General features: G+C 32.1%; 1 protein-coding gene and 1 non-coding gene across 2 annotated transcripts in view; one reads left to right on the top strand and one right to left on the bottom strand.

Annotated features, from left to right (window-relative positions):
• Window positions 1–19,478, bottom strand: part of LOC111057529 (calcium uptake protein 3, mitochondrial) — an 89,110-nt gene extending 69,632 nt beyond the window's left edge. The window contains exon 1 of the mRNA XM_022344962.2: window positions 19,025–19,478. Coding sequence (XP_022200654.1) covers window positions 19,025–19,249 — 225 coding nt within the window. The 5' untranslated portion in view covers window positions 19,250–19,478. The remainder of the gene's footprint in view (window positions 1–19,024) is intronic.
• Window positions 3,230–3,302, top strand: Trnak-cuu. The gene has a single exon. It is a non-coding gene; the product is annotated as a tRNA-Lys (tRNA).
• Window positions 19,479–23,514: the final 4,036 nt, after the last annotated feature.

Below are 23,514 nucleotides of genomic sequence, written 5' to 3'. Positions count from 1 at the left end.
AAGAATAACGAATAAATCCACATATCAGAAGTTCTATAAATCAAAGAAGTATAAAATCTAGGCTGTTAATACATATTCATATGATCTTTAATTTCTGCAATATAATTTGCGATAGTTTGTCGTAGCTCTGATTCACTAGATGAATTGCTCTATTTATTCCGTCAGGTGCCGAATATTGCACCCTGAGATAAAAATATATATTCATTGCAAAGAAATCTATTAGATACTATAGAATTTAATATATATATTTGGATTATTGGTTGCCAATTTATCAAGCTGATTTTAAGGAAACTATTTTTAATGGAATTGTCCAAGTCAACAAGTATTAGCAAGCTAATATCGCAGCTACATACAAAAGGATGCATATGATTATAAAATAAAAGCACATGGTAACGTTTCGTGCTATAAATTTAGAGAATAGTATTTAGCCTGTGATATTTTACTGATTTCGATTATTGTTCTATTTTTATATTATATATTTTTTATCGCTCTTTATATTTTTTGCCCTGATCTATTTTTGCAATATTTGTTAATATATGTATCAAATTGTTTATGGTGTGCAATTTATTTTAATTCCTCAATACTATAGGATAAGTACCATATATATTATATATATATATATATATATATATATATATATATATATTATATATATATATTATATATATATATATATATATATATATATATTATATTTATTTATTTATTTATTTTTTAATGAATTATCAGAATTATAGTGGAAGCTCATATCTGGGCCTATAAAGATTTTTATGAGACTGTATCCTATTAAAAACCACGACCTAATTTTTTTTTTTATAATTATATTAAAATATTTCATGCTCTACCGACTGATGCCAAGCAGGAGGCTAATCGTTATTTAAATATAAAAAATAACGTGACAATTATTGTCTCTTTTATTACAATTACATAGTGGGATCACTTTTGCCACAGTGTAGATTATTCTCCTACCGGATAACGTTACCACTAAGTACTTTTCACGAGAAACGGCTCCACCTACAACCACAAAGTAAACGTTCACTTCGAACAGAGTTGCAGGGCTATATAGGGTTCCGACTCCAACACCGAAAGCATTTCATCCGAAAATAAAGTCTCTTTGCCATCCTAATCACTCTCTTCCATTTCCTCCTCTCTCAACCCTTTCTTCCTCTCTGTGATTGCCCTAATGGAAAGTGACCGTTTAGTGAATCACCTTAATCGGCTCTCTTTCCGTTTTTTCTTCTTTACTTCCTTTTAAAAAAGCCTTGCCTTTGAAAGCATCTGTGAGGATTGAGTAATAATTGAGGATTTCTCAGAACTACTGACTGCACAAAACCCTTTCCAATCAGGAGCTACTGGCTCAAATAAAATAAGCGACCAGAGTGTTTTGCTTAGTTTTTCTTCTATATTTTCACAAATAGGCTGAAATAAAATGAAATACGGTACGGTAGTAAATTATAGCGATATGGAATTCCTATGTAGTAAGGGGCTCATTCCTCATTTCTACTTGTTCTAAACTTCTTTGATACAAAAAGTATGTCAGGATAAAAATAGATAATAATAGCGATTCTATAGATTGTAATTTATCTCTCTAATTAATGAAAAGTAAAACTGTTCTTCTTCGTTATCGTAAAGAGAATTTGGATTATAAACTAGATTTATATATTTACCACAAACAGGGAACATTGAACATTTTGTAATATATAGGTTATATTCTTCTGTAAATATAATCTTTATAATAAGAGAGAGTAGGGTTGTGTTTGTTCGTGTGTTCGTTTGTTCGCATCAAAACATGTCAACTTGTGGATTGCATAACGGAAAAACGGGAATGATTTAGATCTCCAAATTTTGAACATAGATTCTAAAAATATCAATCTCGTGCACCTGGAAGCCCAAATTTCAATTTTCCTTCTAGATTTTTCAGAATTAATGTTCAAATTCATCTATGCTACCGTACATGAAGCTACATTGTTGCAGCCCAAAGTGTGTTTTTTTATGAGGAGGTTATAATACTGTTACAAGACTATCATTTTCGAACGGCCATGTAGCGCAACGGTGAAACGCTAGCTTACGGAACGATGGTTCCTCGGTTTGAATCCCGATGCTTCCCAATTTTTTGATCTTAATTTTTTCCCTCGAAACGTATTATTATCAATTATTTTTGAAGGAATTTGTTTTCATTACAATTGAACTTGGATTTTATCAAATAGTTATTTTTAATGTAACATTTTGCCACCAGTACAAATAAATTGGACATAGTCTTCATGCTGTAGGCCTATCATTGAATTTCATAAGAAAAACATGAATAGATCACAATAAAATAATTAATAGTTTATATTCTTCAGTTATAATGTACTATCAGGCACGAATTCCCAGTGAAACGAGTATTTTAGGTATTTTGTTTGGAATTGGGAAAACAAAAGGCTGATTCAAATTTAGGAGGATCCTAATCGAACTAACATTTATTGATGTATTGGAAAAATCAATATGATTCTGTGAGGTTTTCAACACGTAAGGAATAGGGAATTATGTTTGACGCATCATCACGTCTGAAATATACTCAACTGATCAATTGGAAATTTTGCATATATAGATTCTTAACTAACCGAGGATGGTTATTTATGTCTATTTTCAGTTCTTCAAGATTTCATTACGTCAAGTTTTCAATTTGTCATGCTTCCAGTTGTTGTATAGAAGCAGCTGAACATTTCTTTTAAAAGGGACACTAGATGATAGGTAAGATTGGGGATCCTATTCGAATAAAAATAACTGATTTTCTGTCGCATCAAAACCGCACCGATTTCTCAAACCGTTCAAAAGTTATTCTCATTCAAAGATACTTATAAATCATCCATCATCTTTACTATAATAATGGAAAGAGCTGGCTCATACACGTACGTGATGTAGGAAAATTATGTTTGACACATTATCACATCTGAACTACTGGACTGATTGATTTGAAAATTTGCATAAAGATTCTTCATTAACCGAGGATGGAGTTTTTTATTAGGTCAAGTTTTCATTTTGCAGTTTTAAAATAGACCATTGCGAAGCACGGGTTACCTACTAGTAATAAAAATAATAGTGATGAAGTGAAAAACGCATTTTCAAATCTGCCACAAAATATAACAGAACTTGTGATGGGAGGGAGAAAGTAAGAGTACGACACACCAAACAGGACACTCGTGGAATGCCCGATTCTTGTAAAGAAATTTCTCCTTCTTCTCCCATCGCCCGGCTAGCTCAGTCGGTAGAGCATGAGACTCTTAATCTCAGGGTCGTGGGTTCGAGCCCCACGTTGGGCGGAATATTTTTGCTGTCAAATTGCACAGTATTTTATTGATTTTGATCTATATAAATACTTTTTGATGAATTATTGTGATAAAAATTACTTTTTGATACATTATTGTGATAAAAAATAGTATTCTCAACTGTTCTTAATTTATGGGTGAAAAAATTGATTACAAGGAACGAGAAATTTTTATACAGAGCTGAATAGAGGAGCATGGAAATCAATCATAGAATCATGGAAATGATTATATTTATTGGTAGATAAGTTTAGCAGAAAAAATTGTATTCTATGAATTTTATCACTTTTTGTGTACTGTACTTTAAAATATACTTTCAAAAACTTGAATCTATTTAAATGTTGAATAAAAATAGTTGAAATAGGCTAGTTGAAAAAGCCATAACTTTGTTATTTATATAAATAATAATAATATAAATAATCGATGAATTTGACCAAAAAAGCGTACGGTAATAATTATTATTGGAATAACGCCTGTTAATGGAGTTAACAGATCGAGATTTATTTATATTTTTTTTAATTATTATCTTTCAAGAAAGCACTGAATGGGAGAAAAAAACTAAGGATACTCCTTCTACTATTTCTCTTAAGGTATTGAGCAAAATGATAAAGACTTCGTTTAAATCAAATTAAAATATCAAATTATATACACTTCGTTTAAATTCGTATTAAATTATAAAGACTTCGTTTATAGACGTTATAAATACACAGTTTTTAATTTATTAAATCCCCCATAATATTTATAATTCATAGTATAAGATGAATTTATTGCATGAAATTTATTATTTATTTATTTATTTATTTACAATGCAAATGACACAAATGTAATAACATTGAAAGATGAAATAATAAGGTAGTCCTTGTGCTATTTTTCTTTCAAATTTATAGGTGACACAGTCCAAGATAAGGTTAGAATTTCACGTGTACAATTTTTATAAAATTTTGGTCCAAAATAAACATTAAAACTATAAATTTTGAATTTAGTTGGCTTAAATTGATAAATTAATTAGAAATATTCCACTCAATTACCACTTTTAACGAATAATATTGAGTTATTTATGAAAATTTGGAACTATTCAAGAAACACAAACTCGTAAAAACTAAAGCTAGTAAAATTATTTTGTAAATTACATTTTTACTCTTATGAGTTTAATTTGTCGTAAAGTTCTTCCATGTTCAATTCTGTACTTGACCAACATCAATCATCTCTGATGTGTATTGATAATTTTATTTCGTCAAAATAAATAGTCTAAGATCAAAAATAATAAAACAAGAGTGAGCTTTGAATATCGTGAACGATACCAAAACATTTTTTAATGAGTAGGTAGGATAGAATTGTTTTAGTTCAACTTTAACTCCTACCATGATAATCTGAAACTAAAATATAGAGCTAATATGAAATACATTATACTTTCTGTAGGAAGCATTTTGTTTAATGTTCGTGTGTTGGAAGCTATCACCAAGTATTATAACTATAGCCATCGAGATGGAGGCTGGAAAAGAATGGCCAAGTGGCAAGTGGTGTTGATGATGATAGCCAGACTTTGGGGTGAGTGATGGGTGGTCTGCTATAAAAACTGACGTAAAATCGTCCAACGGCCACAAAATCGCTCATTCTTTCAGGTCTCAAGCGATCATTTCCTCATTCGGTTCCTGCTTTTCATGGGGAATTGAATTGGTCGTGTTGGTGATAAATATATTTTTGAGAAACGGGACGTCTAGAGACGTCTTCAATGTCATGATCCGACGTAAAACGAGAATCTTCAATTGAAGGTGATCATGTAAAAATTGTATAAACAAATAATTAAAATTGGGATGATTATAATACTATTATATAATACTATTATATAATACTTTATATAAGAGATATAATTATATTATATATTTTAATTATTTGTTTCACTGCAAATTATTTCGGTTGCCTGATGAAGACTTGTCATTTAAGGCTGAGAGTAAATAAACCTGATCTGATCTATTCTGAGTCTATTCTCCTTATTGTAGGGATAGGTAGATCAATAAAGTTGATAACTTGCAAAAAGTACAGGATAAAGTTACACCTTCACGTCAAAACAGGAAATTCTGAAAGTAGCCACAGAGAAGAGGTCCTCCTACTTTGTGAAGTAGCGCAGAGTGACAAAATATCTAAATGATAAATATAAATTACATTCTGGAAATCCTCAACAGTTGATTCGAAGCAATTGTGTTTTAAATCCTCAAGTCAATATGGAGAATAGCAAGATTGAATTCTTGTCAGGAACTCGATTTTTTACAAAAAAAATGTATACTTTGATATAACCAGAGATGATGAGAAGTTTGAATATATAATTATATTTTTACATGATTTAACAAAATAAAGACAGAATATTTTAAGAATTACTGAGAAAATAATATTATTCTACTGTACTATTTTGGATAACTGATTATTTTCCCAGTCTCTTAGACAATGAGTTACCAATGTGAATAAACTAGATGTCGATCTTGATATAATTTGAATGGGAAGTGTTCAAAACAAAAATAAAAACATTGTTAAGCACAATATTCAAATACAATATTACTATTATAATAATCAATGAGAATTTTCCATTATAATAATAATCAATGAGAATTTTCACACCAAGTAGTTGTATAAATCTCATGTGAATAGAGTTCACAATTCAATTCTTCACAGCACTTTTACCTAGAAATAACAATGAATTGTAAAAGATTTTTAACGTATTAAATAACAGGATCACATTTCAACAACTTATGAAAATATTTTTTAAATGTGCTGGCATCTTCGTGTAAAATGAATGAATAAATATAATGGATTGATAGAATTTGTTCAATTTGCATTGATATTGTGAAACTTCTCCATAATTGAAAAAAAACACAGTTTTATTCTAGTCAAATCCACATTTATTAAATTTATTGACAGGACTGCAGTTCCATGTTGAAACCAACACAGTACAGCTTGAGATGTGTCTTTTACAGCTAACTGTGTTTCTTTCAAATAATGAATTAATGAATCGAATTATTTAAAAACACATTACACACTTACTATTGTAGTATGAAAAATTCTAGTAATATTGAAATTGAAAACATTATAACTATTCTAGTTTATAGGAAACTTCAAATATCATATAGTATTGAATGTAGCACATAACGGAAAACACTTTAAAGTTTTATAATATAAATTGAAACAGGATACACACGACACGGATAGATTAAAACACTTAAAAGAGGTCACGACCGTTGGAATGTTCAAATCTGCACCACTTCACTTCCTGTTTGATTGACAAAGGGGGCCCAGCTCCCGAAAATTTTCGTTTAAATGTAAGTTTTAAAGTGTTTTCAATCTATCCGTGTCGTGTGTATCCTGTTTCAATTTATATTATATAGTATTGAATGATACACATAATTTACTGATCTGAAAATAATAGGGTTGAAATTCATTCACTCGTAGATTTTTTGTGCTAAATACCGTACCACTGAATTCATTCATAGTCCTTAGTTCCATTGAGAACTTGGGCTCATCTCTTCAAACTCAACATTTTCGTTTACCAAACCGATTTTCGACTGGAGCAAGCAAGCCGTTTAGGTCTACTATTCGTAGCAAACACACAAGAGTAGCCTATTTCACTCAACCTTATTACCTGCGATGGGATGTTAGTCGTAAAATAGACACTTGAAGAGTGTTCTTGCTTCACTGTGTGGACTGTCTTAAAAAACATTGAGAAATATTCGCTTTAAACTGTCAGCATTGTTTGAATGGGAAGCATTGATGCTATTCGTAAGGAATGCTGACAGTTTATTGTAAATCTCACTGTAGAACCACCAATGAAAGTTTTTCTGAGGCTATAAACAGCAAACATAACAAGAAGTATACAAGACAGACAACCGACATCGGTATAAAATGGACAGAACAGTATTGTAACATTACCGATTCTATTATTGACATGTGATTCGAATAGGGAAGACATACACAGTATATAGTCTATCTATAAGAACTAAAAGTTGAATGAATATTTCTTTGGAATGAAAATATGAGGTAAGCGGGTACGCATAAATTTTAGAGACAACCGTAGTTGATATTATTGGAAGATTGTTCCAATTTATTGAATTGAGTCTGATCTCACATACTAGTCAAGTCTGATGAAAACTAGTTAACTTCTGCATTGTCCGTAATAAATTATATTGAATATCATACAGTTCTTGTATTCTCTATTGAGAAGCTTTTGAAGCGAATATTTTAGTGTATAAGTCAGATATATATTGAATTTGAGGTGTTTGTTTTTTCGCTATATCAGGAATTTTGAAATTGGAAATCTATTGCATAAAAACTAACTTTAAGAGCTGTGCATTTCAAATTAATGAATGGTTTAGATTGTATGATAATTTTAAAAAATGGTGTTTTCAATTTTCAGTTTTTACCAGATTATCTGTACAGAACTACTGTATAATATTACATTGGCAATTTTTTCAAGAATTCAAGTATTTGATTTTTTTAAAGTAGAAAATGACAATTCACTTAGACCCGGTTGCAAAAAAAGCCGGTTAAATTTTATCCGTGATTAATTTCACGAGAATCAATCAGAGAAGGCCATTTTTATAAAATGGCTTATTTGATTGGTTCTCGTGGAAATAATCACGATAAAAATTTTACAGCTTTTGTGCAACCGGCACTTGGAGATTAGTATATTTGATTATTTATATTCAATTAGCATTTATGATTGTAACGTGATCTACCATTCAACTATCAAATCAATATTTATTTAACTTGGGGCATGTCACATCTCAATTATTCTACTTCTCAATATTATTCAAAGTCTTGACAGTTCCAAATTCCAACCTCTATATCAGTCTAAAATTTGATCCTCCTGTGAACATTTTCTGTATTCTAAAAACGGTGAAAAACATGGATTTTTAGTCATTATCCGCCATTTTTCTCAAGAATATTACGGAGCTCCTGAAATTTTCCCAGAAATGAAACTTATGCCAGTTGATAGGGCTTAAAAATAGCTATCCATGGTATAAATTTGAAGAAAATCGTTGGAGCCGTTTTCGAGAAAACCGTGAAAAACATGGTTTTTTAGTCATTTTCCGCCATTTTTCTCAAGAATATTACGGAGCTCCTGAAATTTTCCCAGAAATGAGACTTATGCTAGTTGATAGGGCTTATAAATAGCTATCCATGATATAAATTTGAAGAAAATCGTTAGAGCCATTTTCGAGAAAAACGTGAAAAACATGGTTTTTTAGTAATTATCCGCCATTTTTTCCGCCATCTTGAATTGAATTTTATTGAATTTCTTATTGTCGGGTCCTCATGATATAGGGACCTTAAGTTTAAAATTTCAAGTCGATCGGTTAATTAGGAATGGAGTTATCGTGTTCACAGACATACACACACACACACATACACACACACACATACACACATATACACACACACAGACCAATACCCAAAAATCATGTTTTTTGGACTCAGGGGACCTTGAAACGTATAGAAAACTTGAAATTGGGGTACCTTAATTTTTACTTTCCTTGCCCTATTACCATAGGTAAGGAAAGTATTGCTTTCCAAAAAAATTTAAGGTACCCTAATTTCATGTTTTCTATACGTTTCAAGATCCCTTGAGTCCAAAAACATGATTTTTGGGTGTTGGTCTGTGTGTGTGTATGTGTGTGTGTGTGTGTGTGTGTGTATGTGTGTATGTCTGTGAACACGATAACTCCATTCCTAATTAACCGATTGACTTGAAATTTTAAACTTAAGGTCCTTATACCATGAGGATCCGACAATAAGAAATTCAATAAAATTCAATCCAAGATGGCGGAAAAAATGGCGGATAATTACTAAAAAACCATGTTTTTCACGTTTTTCTCGAAAACGGCTCTAACGATTTTTTTTAAATTTATACCATGGATAGCTATTTATAAGCCCCATCAACTGGCATAGTTCTCATTTCTGGGAAAATTTCAGGAGCTCCGTAATATTCTTGAGAAAAATGGCGGATAATGACTAATAAACCATGTTTTTCACGGTTTTCTCAAAAACGGCTCCAACGATTTTCTTCAAATTTATACCATGCATAGCTATTCATAAGCCCTATCAAATGACATGAGTTTTTTTCTGGGAAAATTGCAGGAGCTCCGTAATATTCTTGAGAAAAATGGCGGATAATTGCTAAAAAACCATGTTTTTCACAATTTTCTCAAATATAACTTGACCGATTTTTTTAAAAATTCATACCCTGTATAGTTATTTATCAGCTCTATCAACTGGCATAAGTCTCCTTTCTGGGAAACCAATGGAGGGTCCACCTCATCCTTGGGAAATGGACTTATAACCTCCTTCTCGTGCATGAGGTAGGTAGGTAGAGCAGTTCATAAAAAGAACACATAGTCGAGATATTTCATCTGTAGAACAGCTGTTTTGACGACTTTAAAAAAATGACAACTAAAAAAATCATCGAATTTCACAATTTTACACAAAGGAAAAAGTACTCTGAAAACAATAATAATTATTTATACACATATACAAAAGTCTGATCGTAGTTTCAAATATGAGCAAGGAAAGTTGTGTGAGTGTACCACACCAGATTTTTTTTGGAAAGCAATACTTTCCTTACCTATGGTAGTAGGGCAAGGAAAGTAAAAAGGGTACATTTACGCCAGGATCAAACACCAACCGAACCATATTGTCTTACTTCTTTTCTACCTTTCGATTTCCACATCTCATTCCGATTTCAATTCAACTTTCCTACTGTAAACGCTTCGTTTGCTGTAAAAAAGGTCCAGAGTCAAGCACCAACAACCATATTGTCTTACTTGTTTCTGTGGCGGGCCGCCAACCAAACAAGAGCAACAATCCAACAATATTTACGACACATGAGGGTGGAACTACAGCTCGCGTTCCGACTATCAAACGTCTTCAAATTTATAGAACGGCGGTATCGAAAGTAGAAAACGAGAGAGAAAAATAAGAAGAGATAAAGGAAGGGCGCAAATTTATGAAGGGCGTCAGATGAGACGCCCTGTCAACAGGGTCGAAAGGGTGGCTCGAAACTAAAGATGGCCGCGGTCCGATAACAGCAGTTAGCCCTTAAATTTTATTTCTGTCTTGTCCAGAAATAATAATCTTGTCGTCGGCAATCTGTACAGGGTTAGTTGGGAGATTTATGGTGTCGACATGCGACACTCTAATGTTGTGTTAGATCAGGTTGCATTCAATATAAATGATGCAGGTGCTCCTCAAAGGGTCAAACGGTTTTGGATTCAGTCATTGAACAAAGTGAAAGTCAAAGGTAGAATTCAAATAAAATTATAGAAATTTAAAATGATACAACACCTATTATGTTTTATTTAGAACTAAATTTTACTAAGAATGCCTTACAATAGACCATGTTAGCTTGGAGAGAGAGGGAGATTTTCAAATACTCGTCTAATGAAGTATACATTTTTTAAAATTAATAGAGCATGTAAGAAAAATAGAATACACATTCCGGCGAATTCCAAACATCCTATGGGAATTGTTTAAACATTCTTTGGAAATTGGATTATGAAGAGAATATTTTTATTTCCAGAGTTGATGTAGATGAAATTCAGCAAAATTGGTTATACTGAGATGGCTAGACCATACTATACTCTGAACAAAATTACTTCTTACTTGGGATGAGCATGCGCAGCAGAGAAGACAGAGCGGCAGGGATTCAACGGCGGCCATGTACCGTTGTGAACCGGCCAGCGTTCTCTAATTTCCAGTGAGTATTCAAGCGCTTATTTTTTAAACTTAAGAAGTTTCCTCTCTGCAAGCACTGACTCGACCGACTCTAATCGCCAAATTGACAACTGCTATATCCATCACTGTAATTGGCTGATTTCCCTCCATTTCTCTGCGCCGCGAATTCCTCCAAGTCTGAAGTAATTTTGTACAGAGTATAGGCGTTTTTCTAGACGCCAACCCAGTCTGCCAATGGGAGTTATCTCTGCCCTCGCGACGCTAAAAACCCCCCTAATGGTATGGTCCTAAATCAGATAAATTTGGTTCAATGTACATAATTTACGATGAATTGATAAAATGCATTCGTTGAACGAAAAACATAACGCAATTTATTTGGTTCAGCTTTGAGAGAAACTCATTAAACGTACCAATAAGTACTATGTATACCTTAGTATTTTATTTAACAGTTTGTTGTAACAACCTCGTTAATTTCTCCAGTATTTACTTCACCCTGTCCACAATAAAAAGAGTTGATAAGTTCTTTGAATGTCTTCAACAGCCATCCGAAGAACAGAACAATTGCAGGACTTGGTAAATCTTTTTTTTATTCTCACCAAGTATTTCATTTCTAATGACTTCCATAAATTATGATGGACTTGAAGATTTAGCCAGAGATTGTGATTATCTGAGATAAAGAGTCTTCTAATATCTTATTTCAGTCCTTGCAGACATTTATAGTCAATTAGAGTTGAAATTTTTACAACTACTATGAAAAGATCTTTAAGAATTTTTACGATCTGACTGAAAAGTCGTTCATTTAGCTCTTTACAAAGAAAGGAAGGTAACTATTAATAATAAAGAGTCACACAAGATTTCAAATCTGATTAACTAATTTGTGTATCCTGTCCTTAGTCCATATAATTTGAGGATGTTGAACCTTGTTAACGCTTTTTAGTATCATGTCAATGGTATCAATTATTTGATCTTTTAAATCCTATTATATTTTTGGAATGTAAAATTATTGACATTTTATAAAGTTTTAAAAAATGCTCGACCAGGATAGCCAAGACGACTTGAAACGGTCCTTCAGTCTGCTAGCGCTATCTGGTTGGGGATTCGAGTCCCGCCGGCAGTCATGTACATTTGATAACTATTATCTAATCAAATCACCCTCGTACTTTTCATTACTCACACACAAGCAAAAAGTTCATATGGGCATCATCCGAGATAAAAAAAATAATAAAAATTTAAATTCAGTTAGGGAGGGGGGGGTGTGCTCTTCAGTGACTTATATTGTGGCTGATGAATTTGAATTGAATCATGTTAGTAATATGCATTGTATAATTATAATTATTGATACATACAACAAGTACATAATCAAAAATGATAGGAAGAGAGAAAAAATAAGGTAACCTTGTGCTATAAATACCTTTATTAGGTACTTAGAGCTTGAACTCTTCCATGAAATAGTACTAGTAATAGATTTGTTTTCATTTTTTTTTCAATAATAGGCATGAGGACCAGAAATAAGAATCATGATTATTTCATTCTCAAGTTTGATTTTCCCCTGTAGCAGATTCCCTAGCTTGGTTTTGCGAAAAATTCAGAAGTGAAGGGCTAGAATATCTATCATACTGTATATGTGACACAAAAATAGTACATCGGTCCTGGAATTCACTGAATGAACAAATCTGATTCATGACATATAATATTATAGTTGTAAGATTATTACGCGGGACACGTAATAATGCCTAAAAATGCCAAACGTGGGACACGAAATTGAGTGAGCTTATAAATGGTTCCCACATCAATGCCACATGTTGTCGGGTGGGATCAACAAGTGCCAATGATTGATACTTTTCGTCTGCATCCTAATTGCAGTAATTTGTTTAAAAGAGAGGGAAAAATCTCTTGCACTTAGACATAGTGATATGAAGATTATTGAGGGGATTAAACTGAAAGGAGAGAAAATATGCCTACATTTCTTCTATATTTATGTTTTACACGCTGATAAGAAATAAGTTATAGTTGTGTTGAGCGGAGCTCATAAGTCCCTGTTTCTTAATTCTATAATATTAATATGATGGATACTTCTTGGAAAAATATTCTATGAATTACGAATTTCAAACAAATTAATCACAGTAATGACCTTCCAACGGAAAATAAAAGTTCGCAGAAGCGCATCTTGATTGAAATACGCGCTTCTGTCGCCGCCTTGTAAATCGCGACGTGATTGAACTTGTTTTGTACTCCATGATCAGCTGATCAATTGTTGAATTCCACCTGTTCCACCTGATTCTTCTCAAGTCAGAAGTCGGAAAGTGCCATTTTGTTTTGTTGCGTCGCTATTGTTGTGATTTCATTTTATTTGTGTTTTATTGTGAATTGTGAAGTGATATAATCGTGAACTACGTGCGAAACATGCTTATTGAGTACGGTAGTCCGTTCTGTTTGGTAAGAATAATTTTACTTCACATTCAATAATTACTCATAAATAGTTATGCGTTTCTCGAGTTACCGTTTTTACACGGAACCTGAGACAACTATAGTACCTTCAAAAACAATTAACTTCTCTCACAGACTGTATGGAAGAATGAATCAATGAATAATAATATTTATATTATATTTAACATTATTTATGACATAAATTGGTCTAAATTGTTACACCATAAGATAAGATCGGTAGTCGGTATGATATAATTTATCACTGGACAAAGTAATTAATTTATTGACTGGACAAGTAACAAGTAAGTATCATGCAGTCCCCTCACCCCGTACCGTAACACTGATGAGAATATAAATAATAAGAATATTTTAATATAGTTATATTAATTGCTACTTTGGTCGGAATTTCGTAATAATATTATTGGTACGGTAATTCCCAGACATAATTTTCTGCATATAATTCTCAATAATACATCTAATTCTATCTCCACAAAGCAATAAAGTTGACTCACAACTAAAACCAACTCCTAATATCAACTACAGTCGGACCTGTAGTAGCAGAATCGCAGTTAATCATCACAGTCTAGAGCCCTAATGTGTTCAAAATAAACCAAATTGAAATATCTTATTCACATCCAACAAATAAATCAGTGCTAAAAATGTTTGAGTAGGTAGTTGAATGAATCCCAATTTATGTAGAACCATAGGCATGCGGAAATGGAAGCTAGAGCTAGACCCAGTTATTATTATTACAGTGAAAACGTTTTAATGAGTAGGATGTGAGAAGAACTTCACGCTCTTGCCAATAGATGAGCAAATGTCAATTGGCATGATCAAATGTCAAAAACTGGCACAGTTATTGGCTGATCATCTTCCTCGTTTGGAACCATGCGACAACAGACAAGTGAGTAGGCTAATTATACATCAGACATTATCAGAATTTATTTTTGCATGGTAGGCTACCACAAATAATTGATTTGCAATGATCATGGCGCCAGACAATACTTGACATTTTAGTTCATATGAATTTTTACTCGTTGTGTAACATCGAAACTATGTAAATGTTATAGATGCTACCAGTGAGAAGATATAAGATATCTTACATCTTCTCTCTAATGCTACTAATGAAACTCAGACTTGAAAAATTCATCTTCTCATGTTTGTTAATTTCATATGCAGATCATTGAATACAATACTGTTTGCTTGAGAAAATTCTTGTCTGTAAACAGGAGTGAAATATATTTCCTTCATTGATTAGTACAACTTATTATACCAGTCAACGTTTTTGAACACCTCATTATTTCATGATATACATCAATTTCATAATTATAATTACTTTTTTTCATACCATAGACAGGCCACATGGGCATCTTTGACTGATAAGAGATAATAATACACAAAAATGTAGAGTAAACTTGATCCTCATTTTTGAATATGTGTTTTTGTATCGATTCTTGCTATTTTCAGCTTGAAATGAGTGAGACCTTATCTCCGTAATGTGATGTACGGTGTTTCATTATTGAGTAATACAATAGTTCCCAACTCCACTTAGATAATGATGGAATTCAATATGAGATTCGATGACAATTTTACAGAAAGAGAAGGCGCATCTGAATTGGTAGGTTAGATCCTACAATATTACTTGACATTATTTATCAAGTTGGGTGCCCTTTATAGTGCTTTGAGTGGTGATAATTATTAGGTACAATCTGTTTCGTTACAATAAACCCTATGATATGAACTTATCGAAAATTCTAGGTTACCGTGCTCCTAATAACATGGTCCCTAAAATGAAACTATCAGTGATGAGAGATGATTCTCACATCGAAAGATTCCTATAAATAGTTACTAAAGTGAGATTCACTTTAAACTGTCAGTATTCATTATAAATAGCACCATTACTTCCCATTCATCCAATGCTGACAGTTTGAAGTGGATCTCAGTGAGATCATCTCACTATAGTAATATAATACTTCCATCCTAGACTAAACAGCACAAACAACATGTAAGTCAATATGCTAATCCCTACAGGCCTCAGGGTACCAAAAATATAGCTTTTAAAGGCCGGGTGGCAACTATACAATTCATTGCACGTAACCCAGGAAACATAAATAGAAACACATCTACTGTGCATAATCAAAAAAGTGGCGGATAATTATTTCCGCAGACGCGTAGGTGTAAACTTGACCATAAACTGTATTAGAGACTATAATTTTATGACTGAAGATAGATTTTGTTAGAGCAGATGTTTGCAAAAAATGGAATTAACGGCGGGAGGGAAGAAAAAGGACTCAATGAATTTTACAACATTGACATCAATATTCAAGTAGAATAACTAAACAGATTGGCGGTTCCTTTCAACTAGCACAAACAAACACCAAAGTTAAAAATTGAAATTCAATAAATTAAAAATAGACGAACAGCGGTAGTGAACCTCTAAAACGAAGATTCCAACCTGGAATCGTATAGTAAAGCCCACATGTAATAAATGGAGTTATTATTGGTATTTTACGATTGTTCCTCCATTGTATCTGGTCAGATAAAACTTCTATAATATGCTGTATTCTGTGATCTGGTGTTGTGCTCTGAATATAAACAATTTTGTCATTAAATCAAACTCCCATAAATATCAGCTACCTATTATTTTAGTACGCTTGTATCAAGAAAATCTATTGTAGAAAGGGAGTTGAATATCGCAAAGCACATTGCAGACAAAACTTTTCTACAATAAATCAGAAGGATAGAGTTGTAAAACGTAGCAGGCTGTTGTGTTCTCAAGATTATTACCAGTAGTCATTCAAAGTAGATTTCATATTCAGAAGAAAATCCCAGTGAGTAACTTGATATCCATAGACTGTTCCAGAATGGGTTGGAGTACATTAGATGATTATTAGCAAAATATTGTCATAAAATTATTATAATATTTATTTATTTGTTGAATTTTAATAAAGTTGTAAAAGCAATCGATTCAATAGCATACTGGTTTAATTAGTCACTGGTATTGTTTAATTAGACTGGTTATTCTGCCAGGAGGAAATTATAACGTTCTAGCTGAATTATGTGTAGTAAAGATTAAAGATGCACAACGACTCAAGTCCAAACACTCATGAAGCACTGTCAAGCTTTCAACTTAGTTTCAGTTAGCAGTGTTAAACTTCTATTGTTAAATTTTAAATCTCATCTAGAATATAATAAAGGAAAGAATTGGCTTATATACACGTACGGTGCAGTAAATTCACGAATGACGCATTATCACGTCTGAACTGCTCAACTGATTAACTTGAAATTTTGCATATAAATTCTTTATTTACCAAGGGTGGTTATAGGCCTATTTTCAATTCTTCAAAATTTCATTGCGTCAACTTTTCAGTTTGTGAAATTTTTAATTCAAGCACGGGTTACCGGCTCGCAATAATAAAATTAAACCGTTTTGATTATGAAATATACTAAAAATTGTATACCATTTTGTTAACCTTATCCAGGAATAAATAAAGTAAATGAACGTCAAGTTTATTCAAGCATCAAAAATTCCATTTTGTACAATAGAATTCAAAACCTTGAACTTGGCTAAATCAATTGACTTCTTATAAAACAATTTTAAAACTAATTCTGTATCCATTACATATTTCTTTTTATAATTAATTAACAGATTTATATAGTGTATAATTTGAGGCTAAATTCATGTCGTTTTGATAAATTGAAAAAATATTTGCCAGTCCAGTATTTTCATCCAAGATACAAATACAGAATTATACTATAGAAGTAGAACAAGATAATACTAGAACAAAGATAGAACTAGAAAAATGGTAGATCAAGTAGAAGGCATTGAACTTGATACAGTAGTACGGAGCAATAACTCATGCCCTAGGATCTTAGGATGAAGCAATGAAATACTATAAATCATGGAATCCAATGCTGTAATGCTGGCATATTGTAAATGCGAGAATTTCAAATTGATGGTTCAACAACCATAAGAAAATGTAATCTTCCATTAGATAGCTTGTATCAACTTGGAAGAAAAATAGACTACATTTCTAATAGAGAAGACAGAGTCTAGTCTTTATTTTTCATTGAGATTACACATCTTTCAAATACATTTGAAATGTGTATGAGTTCAGATCAGATTGGATACAATCCAATGCAGTGAACAACGAATAAATCCCCTCTGAATTTGTTTGCAAAAAATCTGTATAAATTTGAATTGGAGCCAACAATTTATTCCAAAAATCTCAAATCAAATTCTAATTTATTGGCTTTATTGATGCAAATACTTTGAAGAATCTTCCTTGACTCGAAACTTGAAAACTTTAAATCCAAGTACCTACGGTTTTTATACAAATAATCAATTCATATTTAAAAAATAGCCTAACTGGAGTTTGAATAGTTTGTAATTTTATTGAACTTTTATCTTTGACTGTTGAACAATGATAGACTGCTGAGTTTTTTTAATTTAAATATCTACTGGTACAGTATTCAATTAGGTTAACAGGAAATTGCTTTACTTTTCCTCCATATGCCTCTATTTCCTTCACATGATAAATTTCCTTTATCGATTGAGGAGGGAATTTGAAATTTTAATGTTATTCTCTATTAAACATATATTTGCCTTTTAATATACTTATTCACTTTTACAAATCTTTTGTTTTAATTAATGATGCGGTATATCATCATTATGATTTGATTTAGTTGATAGATAACAATTAACAATAAATTCAAGTTAATTTGTTTGGTATGTAGCCAGTGTTTCAGTTAATAAAAAACACAAATTATCTACTTGAAATAAAATGTTGTTTAGTGATTTGATTAGGCTAACTTAATTTAATTATTTTATAAACTAAAATAATGTGGTTTGTAAAACTTACAATCTATATTAAAATGTTATCCCTCAGTTGAGGTAGCTCCATGAATTGAATTTACTTTGAGCATTTTTAATATCATATTTTAATAAAAGAAAAGGCTAATTATAGATAAGACCTAGTAGTGTGAATCAAACAATTATTATAAAATATTTTAATTACAAATATAATTAAGTAATATCACACCAAAAATGTTCATGACTCACAGCCCTAGCCCTGATAGAAAATAGAATTATAAACATATTTTTAATCATTAAACTTACAACTTATAATTTCTAAAAGCTAAACCAATCAACAATTATATTTTATTCAATTATCCTGAAGTGACATGTCAATCATTGATAGTGGTATGTTATCTTATTGTGATAAAAAGCCAACAAGCGTTCCCTGGACTATGCTCAATGTTTATTTCCTTAAATTTCTTCAACATTTATTATAATTAATTTTTCAAAATAAGCATTGAATTAAACTGAAATAGTTATGGAAAAATATTGACTATTATTTTTGAAATTATATCTTGAAACAATGATGAGATTAAAAAAAAACATTTAGAATCAAGTAAACAAACAACAGACAAGCCGATGAGGGTTAAGTCTTGGGGTGGTGACCTAACCTTTACAGTAGGGTGGCAACCCCATCCAATTTCTACAATACACAGACAATTTAGTTGACTTGCAGTATGATTATTTACACTATTTTACTGAAGTAAAAGCTCACCTTTCTTAATTTGAATGCATAAGCTGTACTGAGGTTGGTTTTTGAGTGGAGATACATCATCACAGCAAATCCAGTTGCACAGCCACATATCACTTGCAATTTATTTGTACTTTTCGCGGCGAATGTATCGGATGACGGCGAGGTGAAAGACCTCTTCAAACAACTTCTGTTGATCGGTTTAATTTGCAATAATCTGTGCAAGGACTTTGTGATAACGCCAGCCATGTTTGGCTGTAGCGTAGTCTCGTAGGCAGACTGCTTTCTTCGTGTCTCACAGCTGTGAGAAGTTAGATAACAGCTGTAGAACAGCTGATTATTGATGTTTTGGGGCCGCTGCGCAGGATCGTCCACCTGGCGCGAGTTTTGTGATCTAAAAATAGAGCGCTTATCTTGCTGCTGTGTGCATGGTTCCGTTTGGATGTGAGCGTCATGTATTTGTTCGCTCAGCTCCAAAGTGCGCCAGTTTTATCAGTGTTTGTTCATATGCGCTGCGGTGTCAATCATACCCTCAACTTACAGTTATTATTAGAGCCTCTATTTAGAGCATCTTTTTCTTTGATATAGCAACTGTAATACTTACCTCAACCCTTTCATACCTCTACAATGAATTTTAAGAGAACATTATACATACCTAGTAAATAAGGCTTAATATAGTGTAGATGAATTTTTTAATGAGTTGCTGTTGTATTATAAATGTGTTCTTATTACCATAGTTATTTGCTCAACTTTTTAATTATATTACATTGTTATTCTGTTTACGGAGGTAGTGCTCATATCCCAAAATGGATGAGTTAGGTATCATGTATATTGCTCCTATATTCTCTGCAAAATCATAACCGACAATACGAATCAGGCCTCAAACACTATGATAAGGAAGCTTTTAATAATTTCAAGTAATTTTCTTCAACAGTGTTATACCTTCACCTGCAATCATTTGATCACAACTTTACATTATTGTTTCATATTATCTAAGTGAAATTCTAATTAGTATTTTTATTTTTCTGTTACAGGGAATGCAGATTAATCAGTCAATACAGATCTAGGTGAGTTTGTATCTTCACTTTTAATAATTAAAATAATATCAACATTAGGGTCATAAAATAGTAGGGTGGTGAAAGTAGAGGGTAGCGGGAAAGGTAGCTGAGAGTGTTGAAAGGTAATCCATGTATAAGTAGCCTTGTGTGAAAACATAGTGGAGCCACGAAGATGAAGTGAAGCGCAGACGTTTAGATATGGTGCTTTTATGGTCTAGTAGTAGAGATACTAAATAATTTCTACATTTTATTTGAGATTTTCTGGGTTGTTTATAGAAAGTATTTTTTCAACATTTGAAAGCTATTCTACAGAAAACTTGAAAAATCTTATTGTAGATAATTCCTATAGTGAGGTCCACTTTATGATGACAGTATTTGATTAACTTTGATGCTGCTATCCTTGTCTATCATTCAACAAAGCAGGTATTACTATCCTTTTCTAGCACCGCAACGATGCCAAATCTTTTTTTGACAATGTAGAAATACAATTAATTGAGGCAGAGAATCGGTAACGATGTTCTTCTATCTCTATCCACTGCCATTATAACGTGGACCTCACTATAGTAGGGAAAGAGGAAAAGAGGTCGCCCGAGAACACTTTGGCTGCATGACGTGGAAAAAGATTTAGCGTGCCTAGAAGTGAGGAACTGGAAGAGAATGGCTAATTAGAGGGATGAATGGAGGCGAATTGTTGAGGAGGCCAAGGTCCACGCAGGGCTGTAGCGCTTTCCAAGTAAGTAAAGTAATTCTCAGTTGTCCATGGAGCCTACTCCCTATTTGGCTCCTCAACAGTCATGTTACAAGCCCAAAAAGTATAAAATAAATGTATTATCAAAATATTTTGATGTATATCACCACTTGAACTAAAATTATGATCATCACAATACAATACATGACTAGAACTAGAATCCTCCCATATTAATAAGCTTTAAAAATTTGAACTAAATATGATCATCTCAATACAATACGACTAGAACTAGAATCCTCCCATATTAATAAGCTTTAACAATTCACCAGGTATGGTATGATATAAGGGGATTTTTGAGAATTTGAGCAACAACTTCAAATCATTTTTATAATATAAAACATTGTTGCAGTTGATAAAGCGACGAGGCCATCTTGCTCCTCCAGATTACAAATGTACACACAGTCTTTCCAAAGCAACTCTCTTAGCAAAACTTCATAAAACTATGTTTTATTAGAGAAACTAAAAGCAGAACCCATTCTCTCATAAAGTTCACGATACTAAAATCCTGAAATCCTAAAAGAGAATTGTTGAATTCCGAAGTAAATTATGAACTCTCATTGACCTACTCCGAGTTTTATTACAACTGGAGTTCGTCAAATGTTATGAATGAAGTATAATGACGAATGATGTAATCTTATCGTAAATTGCATGCATTTTGCGAAGCCGCGAATGTGTACGTGAAGTATGTAACGTGGTCTCGGATTTGGCTTATTAAAACAGTCGTTGGTTGGCGAATTGATGAGTCAAAGCTCTTGAGCAGTTTCGTTAAAATTAACTGCGCCATGTGATCGATGTCTACGTGCCAATCTTCGCGCCAACATTTTTGCAAGAACGGTTTGCATACTAGTGTGATGAACCACTGATCTGCGAAAGGAAAAATGAATAATGTATGCTTACTTTTAGGTGATGCATTCTTTCAATGTGATTGGTGATTTGGTAATACCACAGGATAAGAAATATTTCCTTTCCTTTGTGGTAATGCATACCGAATACAGTGTGGTTTATAGTGGGTGGATCGGTGGGTGGATGAATCATATCACTATTAATAAGAATAATTATTAGTCATATTTTCACAGTCTTACTTCAGTTGAGAGTATTTGAAAGTCGTCTTACCATTTGAAAATCAAAGTATTATTATTGTATAAAATTTAATTTATATATATATATATATATATATATATATATATATATATAATATATATATATATATGTATAGATATACATATATATATATTATATATTATATATATTATATATATATATATATATATATATATATATATATATATATATATATATATAATATTATATATATATATATATATGTATAGAGTTTGGTGACTGTAAGAGCAGAGACGTATTCAATGAGCTTTACTGCCCTCTCAAACTTATGTCGCTTATTAAGTCGACCATTAAATAATATACCGTACGTAGTTATGGTACTACTTGCATTTCTGTTAAATATATCTAAGAAGCGGAGTTCCCTAAACACTGTACACTATTGTAGCACTGAGTAGATATAGAGTTTCCTTTTTCTGTGACTAGTGACTAGGCCCTATAATATAGGGTATATAGTATATAATATACCTATAAATATAGGTATATTATATTGTGCGAAGTGCGATACGATGTGGTAAGCAACTCGATAGATTCCACCATCATTACAGACCATCTCTATAATATACAATCATATTCAATTATTATGTTCTTCATGATATAATATTTACATTTGTATATTAATATTTTATTATTTATATTCAAGTGTCCCCTCACAGGGTAGCCTATAGGGAACACATATTTGGAATTAGGAAACAATATTGTATTTGCTTTTTGGGATGTATTTGATTGTTTATTTATTTATTTTTTAATAAAGATTAAAGAAGAATATCTCGATAGACTCGATCTTCATCTCCATAGACTCGATAGACCATCATTATATTAGATCATTACACTAGATCTATCAATTCCAATATTACCATTAAATAATATTATACTTCTACATACAGGTCCTCTAGAATGATCGAGATACTGGTTGGTAGAAATTTGGGGTTAAACACGACTTTCTTCAAATAATGACGTCAAAAATAAAATATAATACTGAAGTCTATCAATTAATATTGTATTCCTAATAATATGAGTAAGAAGGTGATCATTCACTTCTCAATTTGTAATTAATCATCAACAAGCCTCAAGCCCTCTAATAACGTTTCTTGGTGTCGATGATTTTACGCACATGAAGAAATTATAATCATTCATCCTTATTAGTATCAATTTCCGTACGGTAACTATCCTTATTAATCCTTATAATTCTTGAAGATTCATGAAATATTGTTGTTTTAAAATGATCCATTCAATAACCAAGTTTTAGATTGCTATCTGTTCCATTCAATCTTGAAACTAAAATGTTTGAAAAAATTAGCAGAATCTCGAAATAACGGACAGAAACTAAACGGAGGTGATTGAGACACATTTAACCGCAATGTTTCAACGCGAAAGAACGCGCGCTTGACAGCATCAGATTAGAGGTGTCAGTATTAGTTATAAATCTGATTTTAAGAGAGATACGTTACTGAGACATGAGGTGTCGTTTTTTGGCTCATGGGCAAGCTCATTCAGCCTTACAAAATAGCTTGCCGGTATAGAATATCTCGTTTTATTGCTTTGGACATCTTGTATTGCTTGTTTTGCGTGGGTTGAGGACAAAATTT

The sequence above is a fragment of the Nilaparvata lugens genome, chromosome 7 (assembly GCF_014356525.2).
Source record: "Nilaparvata lugens isolate BPH chromosome 7, ASM1435652v1, whole genome shotgun sequence".
Taxonomy (NCBI): Eukaryota; Metazoa; Arthropoda; class Insecta; order Hemiptera; family Delphacidae; genus Nilaparvata; species Nilaparvata lugens.
The sequence above is the reverse complement of the archived record's forward strand: the minus strand, read 5'-3'. Positions and strand labels throughout refer to the sequence as shown.